At 35.7% G+C, this 23,782-nt stretch overlaps 2 protein-coding genes and 1 pseudogene across 5 annotated transcripts; 1 reads left to right on the top strand and 2 right to left on the bottom strand.

The window, feature by feature from the left end:
• Positions 1 to 1,568: 1,568 nt before the first annotated feature.
• LOC113869513 (V-type proton ATPase 16 kDa proteolipid subunit-like) lies at positions 1,569 to 4,074 on the top strand. Its single transcript, XM_027505866.1, has 3 exons — positions 1,569 to 1,731; positions 1,830 to 2,115; positions 3,651 to 4,074. The coding sequence occupies exons 1-3, from the start codon at positions 1,656 to 1,658 to the stop codon at positions 3,781 to 3,783; spliced, it is 495 nt and encodes a 164-aa protein (XP_027361667.1). The 5' UTR covers positions 1,569 to 1,655; the 3' UTR covers positions 3,784 to 4,074.
• Positions 4,075 to 7,615: 3,541 nt separating this feature from the next.
• On the bottom strand, positions 7,616 to 11,141 carry LOC113869504 (annotated as a pseudogene).
• Positions 11,142 to 15,417: 4,276 nt separating this feature from the next.
• LOC113869505 (kinesin-like protein KIN-7E) lies at positions 15,418 to 23,663 on the bottom strand. 4 transcript variants are annotated; one of them, XM_027505848.1, is made up of 14 exons: positions 23,563 to 23,663; positions 22,164 to 22,585; positions 21,748 to 21,837; positions 21,554 to 21,654; positions 21,359 to 21,472; positions 21,203 to 21,284; positions 21,012 to 21,079; positions 20,851 to 20,916; positions 20,623 to 20,747; positions 19,450 to 19,786; positions 18,397 to 18,501; positions 17,361 to 18,308; positions 16,768 to 17,087; positions 15,418 to 16,509 (listed from the first exon to the last, which is right to left on the bottom strand). In XM_027505848.1, exons 2-14 carry the CDS (start codon positions 22,372 to 22,374, stop codon positions 16,188 to 16,190), a joined length of 2,889 nt encoding a protein of 962 aa, XP_027361649.1. In that variant the 5' UTR covers positions 22,375 to 22,585; positions 23,563 to 23,663; the 3' UTR covers positions 15,418 to 16,187. The 4 variants fall into 4 exon arrangements, with proteins under 4 accessions (XP_027361649.1, XP_027361648.1, XP_027361647.1 ...); XM_027505847.1 differs by having other exon boundaries at positions 23,455 to 23,661; XM_027505846.1 differs by lacking the exon at positions 23,563 to 23,663 and having other exon boundaries at positions 15,923 to 16,509; positions 22,164 to 23,035.
• Between the last annotated feature and the right edge of the window lie 119 nt (positions 23,664 to 23,782).

The following is a 23,782-nucleotide window of genomic DNA, read 5'->3' as shown; positions in this document are numbered from 1 at the left end:
AATAATTTCCATAATTTTGTTGGTCGTGTAATATCCATAATTTGAGTGGAAATTTTTATTGTAAGAGGAAGCCCACCCTTCTTTTTGGATCCACGATAAGGCAATCCTAACTGCAAACATTTTCTACTTATCTTTTCCTTCGCTTGGATCCCACGGGCCATACTACACTACGACACATGAGTCCAATAAAATTCCAAGATAATAATATTCTCAAAGCCCAAAACTTTCAGACAAACTCCACTTTCTTTTTAGTTTGTTATGATCATCCTTTTCTTTTGGGTCAAGTAATGATCTTTCGTCCATAAGCCCAATCCATTTCCTCTCAGCTTTATTGCGTTGACGCGGAATAGGATGGCTAAAATTCAAACTAGGCCTGAATATTTTGCTGCTGCATAAGTTTCACAAACCTTTGTATCACATTTATTAGATAGTTAATACAGCTTATTGATTGGCAATTAGTAAGGTAATTAACTGTTTAACTTATGATATATATAACAACTCATTTTGTATCACCCATTATTCAGATTCAATGAATTGTTCATCTTCTTTCTAGAACACTTTGTCAATTCTTTTAACTCCTGTCGTGATATTTTATACCAAGGTTTTTTTTTCTCTTCATTCCATACTCATTTTAATGATCTCCGTGATTGTTCTACGTTACTCATGGATCCTAGCTTAAATTGTTTGCACACGATGGTGCAACATTGTTCAATCTTTCTCTTTATAGGAGATTAATTTGTAGAGTGATGTATTTCACGATTTCATGGCCCAACATCACATGTATTGTACATAATCTTTGGCGTATATGTATGGCTTCTCCAAGTGGCTACATTGCAACATTAAAGGTTGCTAAAATGACATGCCCTCCACTCATTAATGTAAAGGAGGAGCTCTAAATTTTCCCTACATGATTTTGTTGGTTTTCAGGTACATTTTGATGTGCATAAGTTTCAAGTTTCTCAATCACATTTAAGGCCTACCTGATATATATCATGTTAACTAAGTTCATTCCAATGTATGTTATCAACTACATTAATATTGAAAGGTTTTTTGGAATCAATTACTTAATTGCTCTTTCCTTTTATGGTTGAAACAGGTACAGTGAATCCAGATATTTTCCTCAAACTCTTCTCAATATAGCAAGATTAATAGGAGATAAGTTAATGATAGGTTCCGTTTAACACAATAATAGTTTTGTGCATTCATCTACTATTATATTCAATATCTTATAGAAAAGCACATAACGTTTATATACATAATCCAAAAACAAAAATCAGATTTTAAGTAGAAATAAATCTCTTCATTTATATACATAATCCAAAAAAAAATAAAATCAGATTTTAACTAACGCACTTAAGAAACTATATTATTTGCCAAATATTCTGAGATTTATTAATATTTAATATTTAGTGATTAAATTTTACTCCTTTTATTTTTATTTTCTTGAGTTTGGAATAAAATTATTTTCATGACCTGTGGCGTGAGTGATGACAAACTTAGCGGGGGGCCACTCACTATGAAGAAACTTCCGTTTGGTCCAAAAATGAAAAATAATAAAAATAAAAAACTGAGCCTCAAGGAAGAAAATAATAGATCTCCTTCTCCGTTCTCTGTGATTGCGATTTTGATAAAATAAAAAAAATAAAAAAGGAAAAATGGTTGGTTTCAGCGGCGATGAAACTGCTCCATTCTTCGGCTTCCTGGGAGCTGCGGCAGCCCTAGTTTTTTCCTGTAAGTCCTTTTTGTGTTTGATTTTGAATTTGAATTGTTGTTGTTGTGAGGTTTGATATTGAAAAGGAAAATGATTTGATGAAAAAAACGGAACGGAGGCATGGGAGCGGCGTACGGAACGGCGAAGAGTGGGGTTGGGGTAGCGTCGATGGGAGTGATGAGACCTGAGCTTGTTATGAAATCAATTGTGCCAGTTGTGATGGCCGGTGTTTTGGGTATCTACGGTTTGATCATCGCCGTCATCATCAGCACCGGCATTAACCCTAAAGCTAAATCTTATTATCTCTTCGATGGTTACGCTCACCTTTCGTCTGGCCTCGCTTGTGGCCTCGCTGGCCTCTCTGCTGGCATGGCCATTGGCATCGTTGGTGACGCCGGTGTTAGGTACTTTTTCTACTTTTGCTTTTCTTGTTCTATCTGTTTGCTCTTTTTTTGGGTTAAATGTGAAATTGGAGTAATGGGATTTATGTTTCCCAACTTTTATCTTCAAAGCAACATTGTAGTAAGTGGGTATCTTTGAGTCACCTTTGGATGAGTTTGTAGATAAAAAATTATATATAAAATGGAATAAAATTGTTTTTATAAGTTTTTTTCATTTAACTTCTCAACAACTTAAATAAATATGTTATTTTTAATTTGTGGAAATTTTTTTTATATTAATTTTTTTTCTTTTATAAGATTGTTCTAAAAATTTTATTGGAACTAGACTTAAGTAGAATTGATTTAGTTTGAAAGTAAGTTTAAACTGAAGTGATTTTATATTTGGAAACTAGTCTTTTAATAATAAATCTGTAATAAATATTAGTATTTTTTTAAAAACTCAACGCAATAGCTTTACCATTTTTAATACAAAATTAATTTTGATTGAAAGTAACCAAATAACAATTTTTTTACAAAATCATGTTCCAGTAAAATAAACGTGATTCTATGTCAACTTCCTTGGATCCAAACATGCACTGTGTTTTTGCTTCCGGGTTTGTTTCTGTCGATTGTACGTTTTAGACTTAAAAACTACTTGTAGTAACTTCATGATGTGGAACCAATCATGCTCTATTACTATTCCTTAACAAGTGATTTTCTTTTTCCTAAAATACCTTTATTATTAAATTGATTAACCTTTTGGATATAAATTGGTTAATTAGGTACCAATACACATTCTAAAACTTAGGGGCTTTTTTGTTTTACAGTTGCAGAATCAATTCTCATACTTTCCCATGAAAAACGTGTGTTTCCATAAAAATGTGGTTTAGACTTCAGATTAATTTATGTACTGATCTCAAAATGTTCAACAATTCAAAATTAAATTTAAATCAAGCAAGCACTTAATGCCAAATTCTCAACCTAATGCAAAAGCTATGTTTTGCCTTTTGCTTATACCACATTGTAAGCTACAATATAGCTTCTAACAAGAAGATGCGCGTTTAAGTAAAGCAACTATAATAACGATCCAAACACACTCATAGTCTAACATGTTTTTTTGAGCAAAATCACGTTTACCAGAAGATAAGTGAATTTCTGTAGTGGGATTACATTTCTGTTCCTAAACATGATTGTGAGGCCTTTGGACGCAGATCCAAAGTTCAAACATGCTGGTAGTTAATTTTGGCTACTAGAAACTTTTATTTTTTAATTGTTACGGAACACACTTATTTTCTCGGTAGGATTCATATTTAGTTTATTTTGCATGGTTGCAAGTCTAGCTGTTATGACTTGATTAGCCTCTTTGGTAGCATGTGGAATATACATCACTATTTGCCTATATTGAGAGTCTCAAAATTATTTAATGCTAGCATCACTATTGTTTTTCGATATTTTGATGTGTCTTCTCTGAGAGATTATTTAATTTTGACTGGACAAATGTGTTTAAGTTCTATTTTAATTATTGAATTTGACATGCTGAAAATGGACCCTTTTTGTAGAGCAAATGCCCAACAACCAAAGCTTTTTGTTGGGATGATTCTCATTCTCATCTTTGCTGAGGCATTGGCGTTGTATGGTCTAATTGTTGGTATCATCCTTTCTTCCCGTGCTGGCCAATCCAGAGCTGATTAGTATAAAATTTCCTGTTTCCTGTAGCGCACAGAACCATGGATTGTGAATGTTACCAGGGACTTGGGCTTGGTAAGAGTGCAGCTTTGTGATGCTCTTCATTCGTTTTATGACTCTTATCTACTCGTCATAGAACTGAGGTTAACCAGAAATAAAGCCTACCAAACTATTTCTTTGGCACTATTGTATATTTAATTATGTTGATTTCAAACTAGATTAGAGATATCTGTAATAAAACATATGTTTGTGTTAATTTAAATTACGTTTAGTATTGTGTCGTATACTGGTCAACGATTAGGCGTTTTATTGGTTGTATTTGTTAAGTTTAAAAAATATCTCACAATGTCTAATAATAAAAAAAGTAATTAGTATATAAGGGGTGATATTCCATTACCTATTACCTTAAAATTTTAGGTGAAGGTGGTAATTTAACCTAATTGTAGTAACTTATTCTATGAATTATGATGAACACTTTTTTAATAAATGAAATGTGTACCCCTACTCTACATGTATTGACATGTATCATGTACTCCTTCTCGATGTTGATATGTATTATGTCAATCCGGTTTCTCTTTGCAAAGAGATCGTATCCTATTTTAAAAAAATCTCTTTTGTTTACAAAAGTAATTTAAAGCATCTTTAAATTTTAATTTGCGGATTTCATCTATCAAAACATTGTGGACATCAGAAAGTTAAAGGTCATGTTCGATTAGTTTAACTTGGAGGGAACCTGGATTGGATTTTATTCAAGAGTTTAACTGTACAAATTGCACATAAAAAAACTCACCAATGCAATTAACAACTATTTATTTCCTTTGTTACGTAAATACTTTCTATCTTTTTTTCATTACATTGGAACAGGAGGATGTGAGCATTTTTAGACATAAGGTTTAAACCATATTCATGATGCTTGTGCCTGTTAATTTTGACCATTTCCCGTAAGACTTCATGGATCTTTGTTTGTCCTGAACTTCTCTCATTCTTTAGCCCGTATTGCTTGTAGTTGTAGCCAATGTCTTGGAGCGCACATGAAGTTGGATTTAATGAATTATAACTTTTTATTCTTATATTTCCTTCATTCTAAAAACTAATATTTTATCTTGCATACCCTAGATGACGTGAATATCCCCATGCTCCTTCATTCCACCAACCTTTCTCTCCTTTTAACCATTTTTAAATTTTCTTCATTTATAATAGCTATGGCTACTCTGGCTATATTCCTTTGACTTCCCTTTTTCATCCTTTCACCAGATTGAAAACTGTAAAAGTGGGAGAAATTACATGGTGGATTCAGAGCACCCAACATCTCCACGAAGAGAGAATGATAACACCAACTCAAAATGTATTCCGAAATAGAGACAATACCTACTTTACATATTAATTCCTATTACTAACATTGACCTAGAACACTACAGAAGATGAGGAAAAGAAATCTGGTATTCGAGGTACCAGTCCTCCATAGAAGTTTAGTAATAGGCTAAAATTTTCATATCCTTTCAAATGAGTTCTTACAATTGATATAAGTAATTCTTACTCTCTAACAGACATTCACAAAAACAGAAAGAATAATGCATATTCCAACAAAAAAAAAAATTCAAATCCTCTCTCATGAACATAGGCAAAACGTAATTGCTAATAACAGAAAAAGGTAATTAAGGAACTATATTTTTAGTAAATGAATTCATTCTAGCAAGCTGGCCTTGAGATTTGTCTCGCTCTCTTCTTTATGGATTTTGATTCATTTTTTATCTTACTCTCACCAATTGGATTGTTACTGTCACTTGACCCCATTAGTACTTCCATCTATATCAAACACGTAGGTATCACATAATTGATAGAGAAATTAAGAGAAAAAATGGTTTGCATCTATACTCAATGCAGTAGCATCTCCTACAGAAATTCATAATATATACTAGTACAATATATCATACTCCTTCCTTTTTGTATGGTTGTCACTTAATACTTTTTATTTGTCTTAAATTATTTATCACTTTATAATCTAAAATATATTATTATATTTTCTAATAATATTCTTATTTCTTTAGGGTGATTTTCCCTGAATAACAATAATAACTTCAAGATTAATTATCATCTATCTAGTGCAATAGCTTCAGTACTTTTATAATATAGGTATTTTACTGAAACTGATTTTTTTTTTTATCATAGTAATTCATTATACAAATGATTTTTTAAAATGTATACATTTGTAGTGAGTGAAAATGAATATGATACGGAGGGAGTAATATCTTTCCATAGTTCTATTCCCCATCTTTGCTTCCAAATGCAATTCGGCTTCGGTGTTCTTTTATTTTTGGTCAACCCACCAGGCTCCAGTCTACGATCCTTGATACAGTGTTTTCCCATCAGTGATTCTAGATGAGACCTGACATCCTAAATGTCTAATTTGATTTTTCGCTGATTTGCCTCGTTTCTAATTTCAAGATTTATTACCCTTCCTAAATGTGAGTCTACAATTTTAAATGCCCTTTGGCCCTCCCAAAAGTATAATTCGGTCTCGTCTTCAATCTCCTAAAGTAGTTTGGTTGTCTCCAATTCCGGATGTATTTGGGCTCCACAAAATCTCTAATTGCAGACGTATTTTGCCAACTTAATTGCATATTTATTTAAACCCACTGTGAGCTGTTTACGAATAGTCAACAAAGTTTAAGGCATACTAAAAACTTATCTATAACTCGAGTTTCCGTCTCAATTCTATAAACTAGACATTCACTAGTTTCTCATCTTGCACGATTCAAAAGATTTTAAAATTTAGGACCCTTAACGGATACTGCACATTAGGAGCCTGTGTCTCCCCACTCCCCCATATATATATATATATAATGTTTTCCCACGGTTCCTTTACCAATTTTTATGCCTGTCCCGCTTGTGAAGAATCTTGGTGCCTAGCTCTTCTACCACAAACTACGAAATGGGTGCCTGATAAAAAAAAAATGAAATTGGTTGCCAAATTGAATTTACACGTTTACATCAACAAAACCTGATCCGATCATAAAAAATAGGAAGCTTCTTTCTTAGCAGAAGACATTTTAAAAAAACTATGGCAAAAAAAAAATCAAGACATGCGGTTTATTTTATTTATTTCTCTACTCCCCCGAATCTCCCATGCAGTGCCAAGTGCCCGCGAAGTCCGAAAAGCAAATATGGTAACCAGACAGAATCCAGTTCAAAAAATAAATGCCGGATATGATCATGACCCACAAAAAGTTCAAGAGTTGTTGAGCCGTGGGCCAAATAGCCAATCATAACGCCGTCCCTCACGCCTTTTTCTCTATTTCTTTCCACTAAACCAAAAATGAATTAAAAAAACTCATTAAGACAGCAGAAAAAGCCACATGTCCTGCAAACTACACCAGACTGAGTACACCAAACATCAATGCCCTACCCTGGGAACAACGTGTACCTCGGACCCCACAATGTTAACGGCTACATCATCCATCTCCGTTGACGGAACCTGCGCCAAGAGCACATGATAATGTCAGAAAAACCAGCTCCGTCCCGCAGACGGGAACAGTACTAATTCGATGCCGTTGTGTTTGGCGGGAAATGCCATGCGGGCCCCACCACTTGTCCTCACTCGTCCGTCCGTATCGCAAAATCGCTGCCTTAGTCTATGACGTTGACTAGCTAAGAGCTCCAAAGAGTGAGTGGGTGATAGCATCACAATACACACTTCTCCCTGTGGTCCCCCACCTCTCCATCTACGAGTCCGGTGCCCACTTAGAAGCTACCCGTAAAATTGGCCCCAAAATATGGAAAATAAAAAAAGTTGATGCAATGTTTCTTTTTCTATTTTGTTTTTTTTCCTTGGGAGGGAAAGAATCCCGGCGGAGAGATAACAAGTTAACAACCAAGAACTACTACTGTTAAACTTCTGAAATTGAATTAAAAAAAAAAAAAGTTTTTGAAAAAACAAAAAAATGACAAAGTTGAATGGAAAAGTTTGCATTTTGGGGTTATGCCGGAGAAGGTTGAGAGGTGGGATCCGCGGAGGATGGGATATCAGGACCAACTCGGCAACCTTCGAGCATGAAAACGATGTCAGACATGGTTGGTCGATCTAGAGGGTCAGGTGCTGTGCAAAGCAGTCCTACTTTCACACCCAGCAAGAACTCTTCCCACTCTGATGATTCTGGGTCTAACTCAAGCAAACCTGGTTCCAATAGCTCCGTTATTTGACCCCTCTGAAGTTGCCTTTTCACCCACTTCACTATGTCTTCGTCCTGGGTGAACATGACAGGCCGTTTTCCTGTCAGAAGCTCAAGCAACACAATGCCAAAGCTGTAGACATCACACTCCTTCGTGGCTTCCCCCGTTAACACTGCTTCTGGGGACACGTAACCCAACGTGCCAACGGAAGTTGAAGTTGATGCTTCGCCTGGAGTGGCTATTGTTAGCCGGTCTAACCCAAAATCTGATAAATGGGCTTCGAAATCTGCATCGAACAGGACACTTTGTGGCTTCACGTCGCCATGGACCATTGAGGATTGGTGTATGAAGGCTAAGCCACGGGCAATTCCTAGTGCAATGAGGTGTCGCATTGGCCAATTTAGAACGTGGCCATCTTGATGAGAAGCTTCTTGGAGGAGGGTTGCAAGGTTTCCGTTGGGCATGTAATCATAGACTAGGAGTCGCATGTCAGGTGGTCCAGCGTAGTAACCTCTCAGAACTGTTAAATTTCGGTGCTTTACTTTGCCAAGTGATTCAGCTTCTTTTCTAAACATGTTCTCATCCAATGATCCATCTGGGAGCCTGCGAATTGAAAGGACCATTCCATCGTTGTAGCAGGCCTTGAATACTAATCCATACCTTGTTCTGCTCAGCACATTCTCTTCGTCAAATTGTCTTGTTGCTTCAACAGTTTCAGCAAGTGTAATTTTGGTGTTGAACATCACTAGTTTCGGTCCACCATTATCAGTGCTGCCACGGCCTCCACTAGTTCCAGAACTGGCTCTAGCTGGACTCTTTTTCTTCTCCCCGGAAACTCCTTCCTTGAGCCTTTTACGCCATCTCAATAGACTGAAAATGTAGAAGCAGCAAAATAAAGCTAGTATACAAGCTCCACAAGCAATGACAATAACCAGCACAATCAACCTCTTTCTGTCCTTATCATTCACATCTTCACACTTTCTATCCAATGGCTTCCCACATAAACCTTGATTATCTGCGAATACAGATGGGTTGTTGAACCGCGATCCCAAAGTTGGCGGTATCTCACCTTCCAGGTTATTCCCCGAGACATTGAAGTACATCAAACCAGAGATCATAGAAAAATTACCAGGAATTTCCCCGCTCAAGTTGTTAGCAGAGAGATCCAGCATTGTTAGGTTTGATAGATCGGACAACGACCCAGGTATGGTACCTGAAAGATGGTTGTGATCCACCAGCAAAGTGGTTAATGACGGGCATTTGGAGATTTCCTGAGGAACATTCCCAGTTAAATTGTTCCCACTCAAATCAAGCATTTTCAGATGGGTGAGGCGAGAGATATCAGCAGGAATGTGACCGGCCAAAAAATTTGATCTAAGCTCAAGAATTTCAATATCAGAGCAGTTTCCAATTTCCGAAGGGATTGATCCCCTAATGTGATTATCAGACAAAGAAAGAACAACCAAAGAACGAAGATAGCCATAGTTTTCAGGAATATGCCCAGAAAAGGCATTAGAGCTGAGGTTCACATACTGCAAACTCATCAAACTGCTAAACCCTTCAGGTACATCCCCAGATAACTCATTCTCCTGCAGAGCAACAACCTGCAGATTGGGCAACCCCGAGAGCTCAAGTGGTAACTCTCCAGAAAGCTTCTGTTTGCTCAAGTCAAGTGTAGTTAGCCTGAAAAGATTTCCCAAACTAGAAGGGATTTTTCCCGAGAAGCCATTGCCACTCAGATTAAGAACGATTAATCTATTCAAATTCCCAACACTAGCATAAACTTGACCTGTAAATTTGTTTCCACTAAGGTCTAAAGTTGTCAAATTACTCAATCTCATTATCGTCGCAGGCATAGTTCCATTCAACCTATTACCTCTTAAACTCAAGGTTTCAAGTAATGAAAGGTTACCAAAACTCACCGGAACCGAACCAGAGAAGCGATTTCCACCAAGAGATAGCACCTTCAGACCCCTCATATCACCGAAGAACGAAGGAACTTCTCCATCAAATTCGTTGCCTTCAAAATCAACAATACTCAGAAACCCACATTTCTTGATTTCTACCGGAACAGTACCGGTGAAGGAATTGTTAGCCATTTTCAACTCTTGCAACTTGGTGAGGTTTCCTATTTGTGGCGGAATCTCACCGGAAAGTGCATTGCTTGAAACGTCAAGCACCGTCAACGTGGTCACATTGGTTAACCACAACGGAAACGTGCCCCGTATGCGATTGTGCTGAATATCCAAAACCTGGAGAACGCTGAAACACGTGTTCGTCTCAGGTCCCACGAAATCCGTTAAACCGTTGAATCCAAGTTGAACATTCCGAAGCGACGGCGCGTGAACCGAACTGTTGCAGAAAACTGAAGCTGGAATGGAACCAGTAAGATTGTTCTGCGAGAGAGACATCACCTGAAGCTTCGGAAGCGCCGAAATCGCCGACGGAATCACGCCGCTGAGTGCATTTCCTTCTACACTCAGATGCACTAGCGAAGAGCAATTAGCGAGCGCCGAAGGAAGAGTTCCTCCGAGGAAGTTGTGGTCAAGCCAGAGGTATTGAAGCTGCTGAAGCTCCCCGAAACTGGCCGGAATCTCGCCGGAGAACTGGTTGTATGACAGGTTGATTAGCTGGAGCTGAGAGAGATTGGCAATGGCGCTCGGAATCTCACCGGAGAAGGCGTTCGATGAAAGGTCGAGGTACTTGAGTGTGCGAGGGAGCTCACCGGGAACGTTGCCGGAGAGGTGGTTTTGTGCGACGTTGAAAATCTGAAGGCCGGTGAGGTTCCCTATCTCCGTCGGAAGGTCGCCGGAAAACGAGTTGTCCTGCAAGAACAAGGAACGTAGGAGCGTGCATTTGGAGATTGACGAAGGAATGGTTCCGTTAAAGGAGTTGGAACGAAGGCTTATCTTGCGCAGCATGCGCAAATCCGAAAGACGGTCACTGAGTCTACCACCGAGTTGAAGACGAGGCAAGCGCAGCTCCGTGACTCGGCCGCTGTTACAGGCGAGTCCGCGCCAGTCACACGGAGCCGCAGGCGACGAAGGATCCCAACCGTTGAGCGCTCCGACAGGATCATGAAGGTTAAGCTTGAAGGACATCAAGGCTTGGATCTCAGCGACGGTCACGGCACTGCGATCGGCGCACGTCAAGAACGGTGCACAGAGCACCACGAGAAGAAGAAGAGCAGGCATGGCAACGAACGAACGAAGCGATGGTTGGTGGTTACCGTTGCAGAAGCGAAACAAAGAATAATAAAAGGAAGGTTATGAGCGAGCGTTGAGGTTAGCAGGGTATGCAGCAGCGGCGCACATTAGCACCCACAGAGAAGAAGTAATAAAAGAAAGAGAGAGGAGAGGGTGGCATAAGTGTGTGTGCGCTGATAGGCGTATTTTCCAGATTCGGCAGAGCAACTCTCCGTTTCTATGTTAACTCTCTCTCTCTCCCATTTGTGTAATTTTTGCTTCTCGTACATGAAAATGCAGTCGTGATTCCATAACGCCGTAACCTCTGCCTTCTCTGTCTTGTTTTCTTTGTTTGTGAACTGTGACTGTTTCTTATTTTTTTAATTATCACTGTTATTGTTATTTTATTTATGTCTCCTTCTTTCCTAGAACTACAACCATTTGAACGAACACTTTTTTGAAAATGGCACTGTGATGTTTTGCTGGGACCCTTGGGTCTACAAACTTTTTAACCTCATATGATGTGATATGGCGTGAATCATTGAGCTCTGCTTTATCTTTCCTTTCCCCTTTATTTTTGTTTTTAAATTATTAATTAACATTATTGAGAGTGCCGGGGCGTTTATTACTTGTTATTATAATTATAAAAACAGTTACAAGATCTAATGTAAAGCAAGAAACACTAAATTAATGTAACGCATTATTTGATTTTGAATTTTTAAAATCAAACAAGGTTATGTCCTTATTGGACACAAGTTATAGGTTTTTTTTCTTCTGAAAAACGAAACTATATAGTATGCTATAAATAAAAATTGTTTATATGATTTTTTATTTATTTTATTGTTTGGGATTTGGATTGCGGTCTGGTGAATGGTCTACTCAAGAAGCGTTGTCTTTTTTCCCTTGGGGGCCATTCAAAATGGATGTGGACGAATAGTCTTATGATTCGGGCGAAACAATCGCCAAGAGGGTGATGATTGAGCATATGGGGGGGTTACTGGGGCCTTTCATGCTAGGACAACTTAGACATATTGTTTCATGTTTGGCGCTTTATAGTTTAACCCCCCATGATTTTGGCTGGGCATTTGGTGTTTTCTTTAAAAAGTTTAAAAGTTATGCATGGTTCATTCCCTTTCAATTGAATGGTCAATACATCGACTGAAGCTGAAAGCAAAAGGAGCTAAGTTTTTCACTGTTACTTAGGCTTTTGAATCTATTTAGCCATAAAGTTCTAGTGGAAAAGTACAGCAAAAGATAAATCCGCAAGGAGCAAATTGGATTAAGGTCAATCAATAATTTGGTGGACCACAAATCTGATAGTCACACTGATACTTTAGTTGAAAATTTTGACAATGGAAAGACAACCCCGTTATGGAAATATAATTTTAAACCAATGCGTGTCTTTGTACATTGGATTACAACTATTTTAGAAATTAAAGAAAAAGAAAAATAGAAAAAGAAAAGGGTGTCACAATTGTATGTTCCATTAAGCTAGTGCAAACATTATGCCAACTAAAAAGGGTTTCACTTTAATAACATGATCCTCCGTTTCATAATTCTGTAGTAATTGTACAATGGTCCACCCCTGAATGAGTGGCGTACCCAGTCCCAGAAATTGATCACAAGCCTGCTAGCTGGGTGGAGTAGGAGTGACCCATATGGTGCAGTGGGTGAGACATGGAATTTGGCCATCCCTCAAATTAAAACTTTAAAGATGGGTTAAGAAACTGTTGTGTCTGAACCCTTAAGTCAGTAGTAGAGGGCAACGTATAGTTAATGTGGGCAGAGTGACAATGTGATTGACGAGTGTAGGGCATTCAATTTGACCTGTATGTGTATGTTTTTGCTATTGAATTGAATGGTAACAGGTAACCCTTTTTCCTCATTTGATCAGCTAAGGGCAACAGAACCTTGATAATAATAAAGACACACTCAACTCACAAATTCCATTTAAAATCTTTGCCAATTGCTAGCTTGTCAACATTTAATTAGACTGGACCAGCTTCTTTATTTGCTTGTAAGATACTGGAAGGGTAGGGGAACCTTGCATCCACCTCCTGTTTTATTTATTTTTAATTTGTAAAAATATATACAAATTACTTTTTCAATTTTGTCTTTCCTTTAATTTGTTTATAATTTTTTTTTTGGTATTGTATAATGTTTTTCTGGTCTATTTTTTCTCGCAATTCGTAACTATCGTAGATCTGATAAAATTTTACACACGTCTAAACGCAATAAGAAAATTATTTTAAAGCATTTTTTTATAGAAAGATATTTAACAAGTATAAAGCGATATCTTTACAATATCATTATAGAAATAAAAATAGAATTATTAATTAAAACTTTGCAATTTAAATTGAAATTGTATCATCCCAATTAACTATTAAGGTTGAAGTTGGCTTTTCGTGTTAGATTAAGTCATGAACTATTTTTCACGATGTGTGACCATATAACACGTGGGAAATTAGACGATTTAAATTAGGGATGGAGTTAACCATTGACTATTGCCTTGTGGAGGGGGAGGGAACTACTCTTCACAAGTGCTGGTTTTTTTAAAGTTTACTTTTATGTAATTTTAATATAAAGAAATTTATAATTTTAATTAATTAATGTATATAATATACATGATTTTTAAAATTAATTATTTGAAGAGTTACAATTTTTTATTAATATAATAATTTATAATTAAATAATAATATAAAAATGTTATATTATCAGTATATTTTAATTAAATTTATCTTTTAAGTATTTATGTGTGTACGCGTTAATATGTGTGTTGCCTTTACTGTTTACAAGACAAAAATAGGGACTTTAGTTTTTTTTAAAAACTAACAAAATCTAAAAGTACAAAAAATGAACACTTTACCTGCTCATGTTAGCTGAGCAATGTTATGCATATAATAGAGTTTTACAATATTTTCGCAATTATAGTAAAAAAATATTATTAATTTATTTTTATTAAATTGTAAAAATTATAATAGTACTCTTATTTGATAATTGAAAACAAATATATTATTTAAATATTTAAAAATTAATAATATATATAATATTATATTTATTTTTCTACAAAATATTTTCAGAAAAAATTTCTCACAATTTTAAAATTAATATTTAATTATCGAATTTTAAGTATACATCTAACATTTTTCAATATAGAACCATGAATTCTCTCTCTTAAATATACGCCTACTATCATGAGTTCATGATGCACTTCTATTTTTATAAGACATTTTTTAAAAGGAGAATTGTACAGTTTACACTTATTACACCATTATGTTATAATTTTTTACTCAGTTCCACGTTACTCATATATTTAAAAAAGAAAAAAAAAGTTATCGAGATAACTGTGATAATATCATTACTTTAAATTTCACATGTTTTAGTCAAAGAACGATTACCAGGACAATTGTTGACATGGTGTGGAGTGTAGACACGTTTTCAATTGGGTCCATATTTATTTAAATATCGAGGGAATTGATTTTCAAATAATTAATGCTAAAAGAATGCCTGAGTTGAAAAAAATGTCTTTTATATATTTGACAATAATCATCTAAAATAAAGATAAATTTTTGTTTTATAATAACGATACAGTAAAATTGCTTATAAAGCCTAATTATAAATATATTTTATTTGTTAAACACTCAATCAATTCTAGAAAAGTTTTGAGAAAATAATTTTCAAAATCAATTAATTATACTTGCTGCAAAATTAATTTTAAAAAATATAAAAAAAAAATGTAACAGAGGTTAATGTTCTATCTCATTTTCTCTAACAAACTGCCGTTTGGGATTATTCAAACTGGCACCGAGAAGCCATGTTCTAAGATAACGAGTTCATCTTTCTATTGAAACATTTGCGTGATCATTAAAATTGATTAAAGATTTTTCAAACACTAAATTACGATTAGCATATTAAATTTTTAATTTAAACAATATTTTGATCCTGTACTTGATTCAAATTTATAAGTTACTATGAAAAATAAAATTATTTAAATAACCTTTTCAAACAATTCACGCCTATTGTTTTCTCTCAACTAATTTCTTTAACATACTGTCTATTTTTTATATTTCTCTCAACTATAATTACTTAAATAAGTGCAAAAAATAAAATTTATTTCGAGTTACTCTATTGTAGTGTTAGACAATTTGGACCAGAAAAGTAAAAGGTTGTATATTTCCCCCTATTTTTTTAATGTATTGTGTTGTATAGACACAATTTTTTTTCTGGGGGCTAAACATTAAAAAAAAATAGCTATGCGCTGCTACTTCTTTTGTTTTTTTTTTGGGTCCATTATGCAATGCAACATCGATGTCGATTTTGAACTTGTGTTACAAAGCTTCTGCTGTGTATGAATTTCACTTGCTTCATTGAGTCCATGAAATTCACAGATTCCACTTGGGTTCAGAGGATGATGAAAGCAAACATGGACAAAGTGTATGATTTGAAAATATGTTAAAAATCATGTAAATATGAATTAAACACAGAAATGAATTCAAAATGATTCAAACGTAAATTAAAACAAAGTTTATTTAGAAATTTCCGGCCATTCAAGATTAAGCACTATGCCTTGGCTGTTATTTGATGTGACGTATGAGAAAGGAGCTATAGACAGCAATGGTTCTCCAATGACAAAAATAGTTTGGCAATTAGCAATAATTTCAGTGTTGCAATATAGTTTCTAGTTCTCATGTTCATTAAGGCTAATTCTATTAATCTAAGTTGTTATTAACTAAACAATGGACTGTTACAGTAAATCACTAATGAAATTTGATGGACAACAGAATAAGTGGGGGGAAATCACATAGCATTGAAAATCCAGGTAACAATCCGTATTGAATCATTCGTGTTGTATCTACCTGGACTCAGTCCTCAACAGATGAACAAAGAATTGCACATCCTTTACAAATCACTTTACAATCAATAGCAATCAGAGTTAGAAACATACAACAAAAATAAATTCGTTACTAAAACAAGGGGTAAAAAGAATTATCTATGTTACATATAAAGCCGGGAATTTTTTACATGGACATACCAAACTACCTATCCAAACCAAACTCACAAAATGTGCCTCACTGTGGATGTCCAACCAAAAGATTTCCTATTTGTGGGCCGTGGGGCAAAGTTGAGCCCAAACATCTCCTTAAAGGCCTGTTCTGGCTCTACTGAACCAACCAGCTTTGCAACAATTGCTGCACTCTCTCCAATGTGGTCCATGTCATTTGTGTCAGTCCACAAGTTATGGGCCAACTGCAAACTCCTATGCTTGGAACTCAAACGAAGGCCCCATTTCAAGTATAGGTTCTCTCTATCATATTTAGATAGCCGCCTATGAATTTGCTTGCTCAACATCTGCCTCTCTTTTCTAAGATATCTCATGCTGTTTTCAAGTGAAAGGCATTCTAAGTTTCTTATCAATGGTGCAGTATCATTGGTAATTTTGATATTTTCTTTAATTAAAATTATAATTTTATCTTGATAATGTCGATTTTTACACCCCAATTTTAATATAAAACAACAAAAGCACCTATAATATTATATATGTTTTGTTCTTTTTTATCATCATACAAAATGTAAACTTTCAATTTAAAAATCTTTAAGAGAATTTAATAAAACCTCAATAGTTGAATTGTGTTACCTTGACTCAGGGGTGAGGGTTCGTCCATCTTCCAGGGTCTGATTGCCTTGGGAAAAAGTGTGCTGAAGGAATGACAGTCTTCTCAGTTCTACCTCCATATAAATAGAATCTGATGGGTCCCCTTGAAATAGAAGGAAAAAGTAAGTCCTGTGAACCAATGAAACATTACAAGCATCCCACAGTTCAATAATCTCTCTTTGCAGCCTCTTAAATTTTAAGGGCCAGTCTGATTGACTTTCTCCGTCAGCTTGCATTGGATCCAAGCCAACATCTTTGACATTCTTTGCAGACATGATGGGATCCAGTCCTGTCCCCGCAACCTGTCATGCAAAATAAAACAAAAACACCTTAAAGAATCATTGACTGAATTCGAAATATAATATGACTTTTGGCATGTGTTTGTGCTACATTTATCAATACCATGAATGGGATAAGCAAAAATATAAAAATGAATCAAGAGAGCAATGGTTAAAATAATGATGAATTGGATGCGTTAAGTTATATTTGGTCATCATGGCTGGGAAATAAGACTAACAAGAAGAGAGGAAGAAACAAAAGAAGAAAGATTTATAATATAACTTATATAAGGTTACCTTACGGTCAGCCAGCAAATTCAAACTCTTAATATTTTCCATTTCGTTTATTTCTGGAGCTAGAGGACCATTATCCTCACTTTCCTTGGCAGGGGAGTATTTCACATTTTGTACATCATCAACAGCTGAACATTCCATAGAATTCTCATGGCCATTCCATGAAAGCCTCTCTGCATTGGCATCATAATTTAGTGCGTAAACCTTCTTCAGAAAACCCTCAGGTCTTCCAATAAAGTCTTTTTCATTCCCTATTGGGGGTGTGTTCTGAATTATATCTTCCTCTTCAAACCAATCTGAAGATAAATTCCTCATGAGACTGGCTTTACAACTTCTACTTCGGCTCAACTTCAAGGCTCTACAACTACTTGAACTGTTTTCTGTCAACAAAGGAAAAATGTTTTTTGGTGGAAGAAGAAAATTGTGGCACAAATGATTCAATCTTTTATCTTCCTTTAACCCTGATGAACACAAATCCCGATTAAATTTGTCTCCATTATCAACTACAATCAATCCTGAGATAGCTGTGTTTGCACAAGGAGATGATGCATCAGAATTAGTGTATGAATTTGATCTTAAATCTGCGGGTTTTGAGTTTGGGTGTGTGTTTGTAATTAGGTCTTCTAACTCAATGCACCTAACTTCCTTACAACAGTCCTCTTCATGCTGATCTTCAACGTTCTTCTGATCCAAATCAATCGGTACAGCGTTGATGCTTGTAACTGGCGCCACTGGGGAAGAACTTCTGACCAGAAGATCCTTTTCAAGGTCAGGGAGTTGAAACAAGTTCTCATCAGAACTAAAACTATGTCCATCTGAATATTGAGATGCATCAAAAGACCTCACACTCTCCTCACAGTCAAGACTTGTTATGTTTCGCTCCTTTCTTTGATTTTCAAAGTCCCATGAATTTCTCACATGTAGTTTTGGAAATTGAGGATCCAAACTTTCCTGGAGATTTGACAGGAAAATTAATTAGACTAATCAGAAAGGGCATAGCAGTTACTTTTTTAATGCTCTAGTGATGGGAAATACTCACCACTTCTATTGAAGACACATCATCTTCTGCCACTTTCATCATGTCCTTAATTTGAGATTGTGCAAGGTCCCGCTGCAAGGCCAGCTCTTTTACCTCTTTCTTTAACTGCATGAAGAGAGAGTGGCAACAGGGTTCATATTCACAACCAACAAGAAACACATGCTGGGAGGAAGTAAAGCTCCAATGTCCTCATAATAAAAGCACACGAAAGTTAAAGTGAAAAAACAAACAGAAATTGGTTGAAAAGTGGATGTTGGGAAGGGTATTAAAATGAGGAGTCCCTTGCCTAAGCTTTACATTTTTCTCTAGTTGTTGAAGGCCATCCCACAGGTGTTGACAACAATGAAATATTTAAGGTCAACATTGGAGTTTCCTCTTTTAACCTTAGGATCAGAGAAGGCCATAATTTGTGATAATGAAAGAAATTATCTCAAGTAGACTTTATCGTTGGTGTTCTCCGTAAAATGTTTGTCACACCCAATAAGCATGTAAATAGAAATGAATTCAAAATATTCTAAAAGTATTTGGACCTTTGGATTACCCAAGCAAACACGACTATAAAGGGAGTGACACAAACCAAATAAAGATCTCATGTTTGATGGCAAAAGAGCATCAAATGGTCTATTATTCGCTAATGGAAAGACGTAAGAATAACTTAGGTTTTAATCTTGCAAATTTTCAGCATAAGTAGAAACATTTAAGGAAACAATATTAGGTGGAAGCTTCACAATAGAAGAGGACTGTTAAACATAAAAAATAAGTATAGGAGTATGTAACCAAGAAGATGCAACAATATAGAAGGCAAGTGATTAGATGTGGACAGAAGGACATTGCACAATCATTATAAAACAATTGAATCAACAATCACGTGACAACATGTACTACACTCGCAAATAGTACAAGGGTATTTTATGTAACTTAATGGTTGATATATTATATCATTTTATCTATCTGGAACTCCAGCATTTTTCATAAATGTGATGTCAATTATACACTACAAACCTATTTTAGACCATAAAAATAACGAGTTTGGTACAAAAACTTTATTATTACCATCTCAATTTGACGGTCTTTTTCTCTCAACAATGCTGCAGTATCAGATGTAAGGTGGGCTGATGCTGAATTTCTCAATTCATTTTCCAGTCTAACCAACTCTTTTTGTAATTGCTTGACTAATGCTTTATCAGACATCACTACATTGACTTGTGCATTAGTTGCCACTTCTTTGGCACAGCTTGCAAATAAGAGAGTGTTTCTGGTTTGTTCCACATGGCTCCGTGCAGGGCTCATGGTGCAGATAATAGCAGTTCTAGCATTGCCTCCTAATGAGGACTGCAATATGCGGGTTAGCTTTGAATCTCTGAAAGGAATGTGTCCATTTCTCCCCTTGCTGCAACAAATTTTGTAATTTTTAGATGAAAATGAAAGAAATATTCAAACCCCCATATATATATATATATATATAATATTCCTAATATGCCAAACATAGATTATATTGAATTATGCAGCAAGTTTCTAAAATAAGAAGAGTAGCCTTGAAAGAATTTGTCTGCTTATAATGTCCCATAATAGTAAAGTATATAGTGACACAGTGTTATCGGCTAAGCGTTCATTCTAAGCAAAATGTAAATGCATGATAAATAAGTAGGAGTTTGAGGCTTTATAGAGTAGATCATAGAGTTCCGTCTACAACTTGCCCATACTTTTTATTGACTTATTGCAACCTATTTCACCAGAAGTGAAAAGTAAAACAAATAATAGAATAGACCATTTGATCCAAACGAACAAAGCTAAAAGTGAGTAGTGACAGGAAAGGCAACAGAGACAACGAACTTTATTTGTATCTATTATTATTTCGTAATACAGCTGTATGCCTATATGTGGTGAGTGCCACTGTTAGAAGTACAGAGACCGGTAAACCATAATTCATGATTTCATTATCAAAGAGGTTACCAAAAGCCAATACAAGGACAGTAGTCTCATGTAGCTAAAAAGAACCATATGGTGATAAAAGTAAACAATGTTGTAATATCTCTGAATCCAGATTGTCTCAGTTATCTTTCAAGCTTATCCGAAGTTCAATTACATGTGACGCTAAGGTTTTGATTTTGGCTCCTTGGCAACAGAACTAGAAATTCTATTTTAGCTTCAATGAGCATGTACTCATGTTCTGCATTTAGGGATTCACAAATATTTAAATTTTAAAAACAATCTTCATAAGCTAACCTGAGTTTACGTATAACAGTTCCTAGAGTTAGTAAACTACGATTTATGTGGCAACCCTCTTTCAATCTTGTGCCAGCTGAATTGGTTTGTGATGCACGCTCACTTCCTGCAAGATCAACAAAATTCTGTACCCAGAAAATAAATATTATTTCATTTCCTATAGATGTTCTTCAGCATAATAAACTGATACTACAAATATTTCCTATAAAGTGAGGGAATCAGTCATACCACTGAAGCAGAAAGAGAGCTAGACTTGTCATTTCCAAGGAATTCACGTGCAGAACTCTCAATTGTCTGATGAACCATATTGTTTAGGAAATGTAGGAGAAGATGTACCAAAAAAGTTCACAAAATTAGCAACCCTTTAACAAAAATAATAACATAATTACCAGTCTGAGAATCTGATGAGATCTGGAGCTTGCTTCATTCAGTGATGTTTCCCCTATCTGCCTTTGAGCTGCAAAAATGCAATAAGAAAGCAGTTAGCTCTATCTGGACAAAATATTGTAGGAAAATGAAACAAAAATATATTCAGTTTAGATAACTTGGTTGAAGTAAGAATCATTCAAATCCTCCTTACTTTCACAGAAAGAAATAAGTTCTGTAAAATGGTTCCAGTCTCTCAAAGTTTCCTCAGTCAGTCTCTCAACAACTGTCCCCCTCTGTTAAATTGACAAACTGTAAGTGAAATGCACATATACTAGCTCCATAGAAAATGACGAAGATATCTATTTACCTCTGGATCATCAAGAAGTCTGAGAGGAGTACAGTCTGGACTAAGGAGATCCCTGACAGATTCATTATAAATCTCAATTGCCGAAAACTTCAAAATGAATTCTCTTTCCACGTGCTATAAAAGGGTAGAAGCAAATCAAAATATGGTTTTTTATAAGGACAATGTAATGCAATGATGCGTTCCTATTTCATTTACCTTTTCTATGTAGTTAAAAATGTCTGCCGCAGTGTATTCAGTTATGCCACTCATGGTGAATGTCTTTCCGCTGCTTGTTTGCCCATATGCAAAAATGCTTGCTGATCAATTAGGATCAAAAGATGTCAGCCACATTCCATGATGCTGATGCTGACGACGGAGGAAAGAAAAGAAAACAAAGGGATGAAACTCACAGTTAATGCCACTGACAACTGAAAGAGCAACATCCTTAGCTGCTTCTTCATACACCTGTCTTGTAGAACAATCTGACCTAAACACTCTGTCTATAGCCAAAAGGAAAGCAAGACAGATCAGAAGAGGAAAGAAAATTTCATCATAAACCATGCATCTGAGGGACAAAAGCCAACTATGATCAACCTTGATAGAATAGGTTGATTAATAAAAACCAATGTATTGACTTCAACTTCATGTCTAGATATGACCAGATTTGTGACATATAACAAACATTTGGTAAATTCCCACCTTATACTCCAAGTACATTTGTTCTTTCCTTACCAAAAAAATATCTCACAGAGACAAATATATACACAATCCAAGGCTGCATCATAGGAAGTAAATTAAATCAAATATGATGGAAGTGTCTTCATACCAAATGAATATGCTGTTGGGTAGAGTGACCTGTCAGAAGCTGAAAGGTTGCTCCTGTATATGATAGTAGTGTCATTGATGCATTCCCAGTCTGAAACATCATTTCTTGCAAGCTCCTTATCGTTGAGAGGACGAAGACGAACAGAAACAAGAATCCTCTCTTCATGGCCTGTAGGCTCCTGAATTGCCTCTTCCCCTCCAACAGAACCCATTTGCACTTGCTCCTCAAAGCTTGCCTAAACTCTGATTCCAACCATGATAATGATATCACATGTCATTGAATTCAGAGAATTCCAAAGACCATCTTGGCATTCAGCTAACTTATTACTACTCCTCGATTGTTTCATAATCCTGGTGTTGCATTGTTGGGATGGTATGGAACACAAGGACCACTCAGTTCAAGCTTTAGTCCCCAATCATTATCTGCAGCAACAAACTAATCACAGGTTACCGCAGAAAAATAGATCAATATTCAATACAATTTCATAAAATATTAGGAGATGTCAGAGGGAGGAAATAAATAGCAATTGACTAATATCATATGGTCCTATAATTAACAAAATGCGGTGGTTTCTGTATTCTTGTGGAAAACTTGGAGTTTTCTGAAATGGTCCCCATCCCAAGGAACAGACTGTCAAATTCTTCCTCACATGGAATATAGAAAAAGTTTTAAACTATGCAAAAGAAAATTCACCAAAAGTGATAAGGACATGGGGAGTTGATTTTTCAAGAAAAATTCTTCCTCCAACTTTATGAGCAGTTAAATTCAGAGGGACAAGGTATGGAAATATGGAAGAGGGAAAAAATCAACGGACGTAATTGTCTCACTAAAAATCCTATCTTTTTTCTCTGTTTGTTGCTTTTTCATTCTTCAAAATTTAGTCTGTAGCTGTGCATAATCCAAACAGAACCCTGAAGAGAAATCTACAAATAGAATATGAATAAAAACAAACAAAAAAATCCCCGCCAAAAAAAAAAAACTGCAAAATATCAGGTTGAAGCTAGATTCTAATTCTAATAGGATTGTTACTCTGACTGCAAAATTCGATGTCAGAGGCAAACTCAACTGCAAGTGAATCTCACGTTTTCAGCATAAACAAAGCTCTATATCTGATTCTAGTCTTCATCATCAAACACAAACACGGCCTTAAACAGCTATAACAAGGAAAAATTCAATGAATTTTGGTCTTCCATTCCTTACCAATGTGGAGAACACAATGTGGAAGTGCAAACTTTAAAGTCAACCAAATAATAATAACAATAATAAAGAAAAATTAATAATATTTCTTCACCTCATGCAAATGCGGTCTCAAATGAAAAGAACATTGTTGTACAAATGCGGGGAACAGCTAATGAGAGCTTAAGAGTAAAGAGAGAAAGCAGAAATAGCATTTTCTCACTCTTTTCCTTTCTCTGTCTAAAGGGAGTGTGCGTCTGTGGATATTTCAGTGTTGCTGTGACTCAGCTTTTGAAATTGAGAGCAGAGGTTATGGTGTCACCCTCTTAATTTATTTGCTTCATTGCATTATATAACACATTAACACTACACAGACAGCACCACATTAATGTTAGACTATGATAATCGCTCAACCCCAAATTACCAATCTACCCACAACCCTG

The sequence above is a fragment of the Abrus precatorius genome, unplaced genomic scaffold, assembly GCF_003935025.1.
Source record: "Abrus precatorius isolate BTA unplaced genomic scaffold, Abrus_2018 Scaffold6, whole genome shotgun sequence".
Lineage (NCBI taxonomy): Eukaryota > Viridiplantae > Streptophyta > Magnoliopsida > Fabales > Fabaceae > Abrus > Abrus precatorius.
This window is presented reverse-complemented; position numbering and strand designations above follow the sequence as displayed.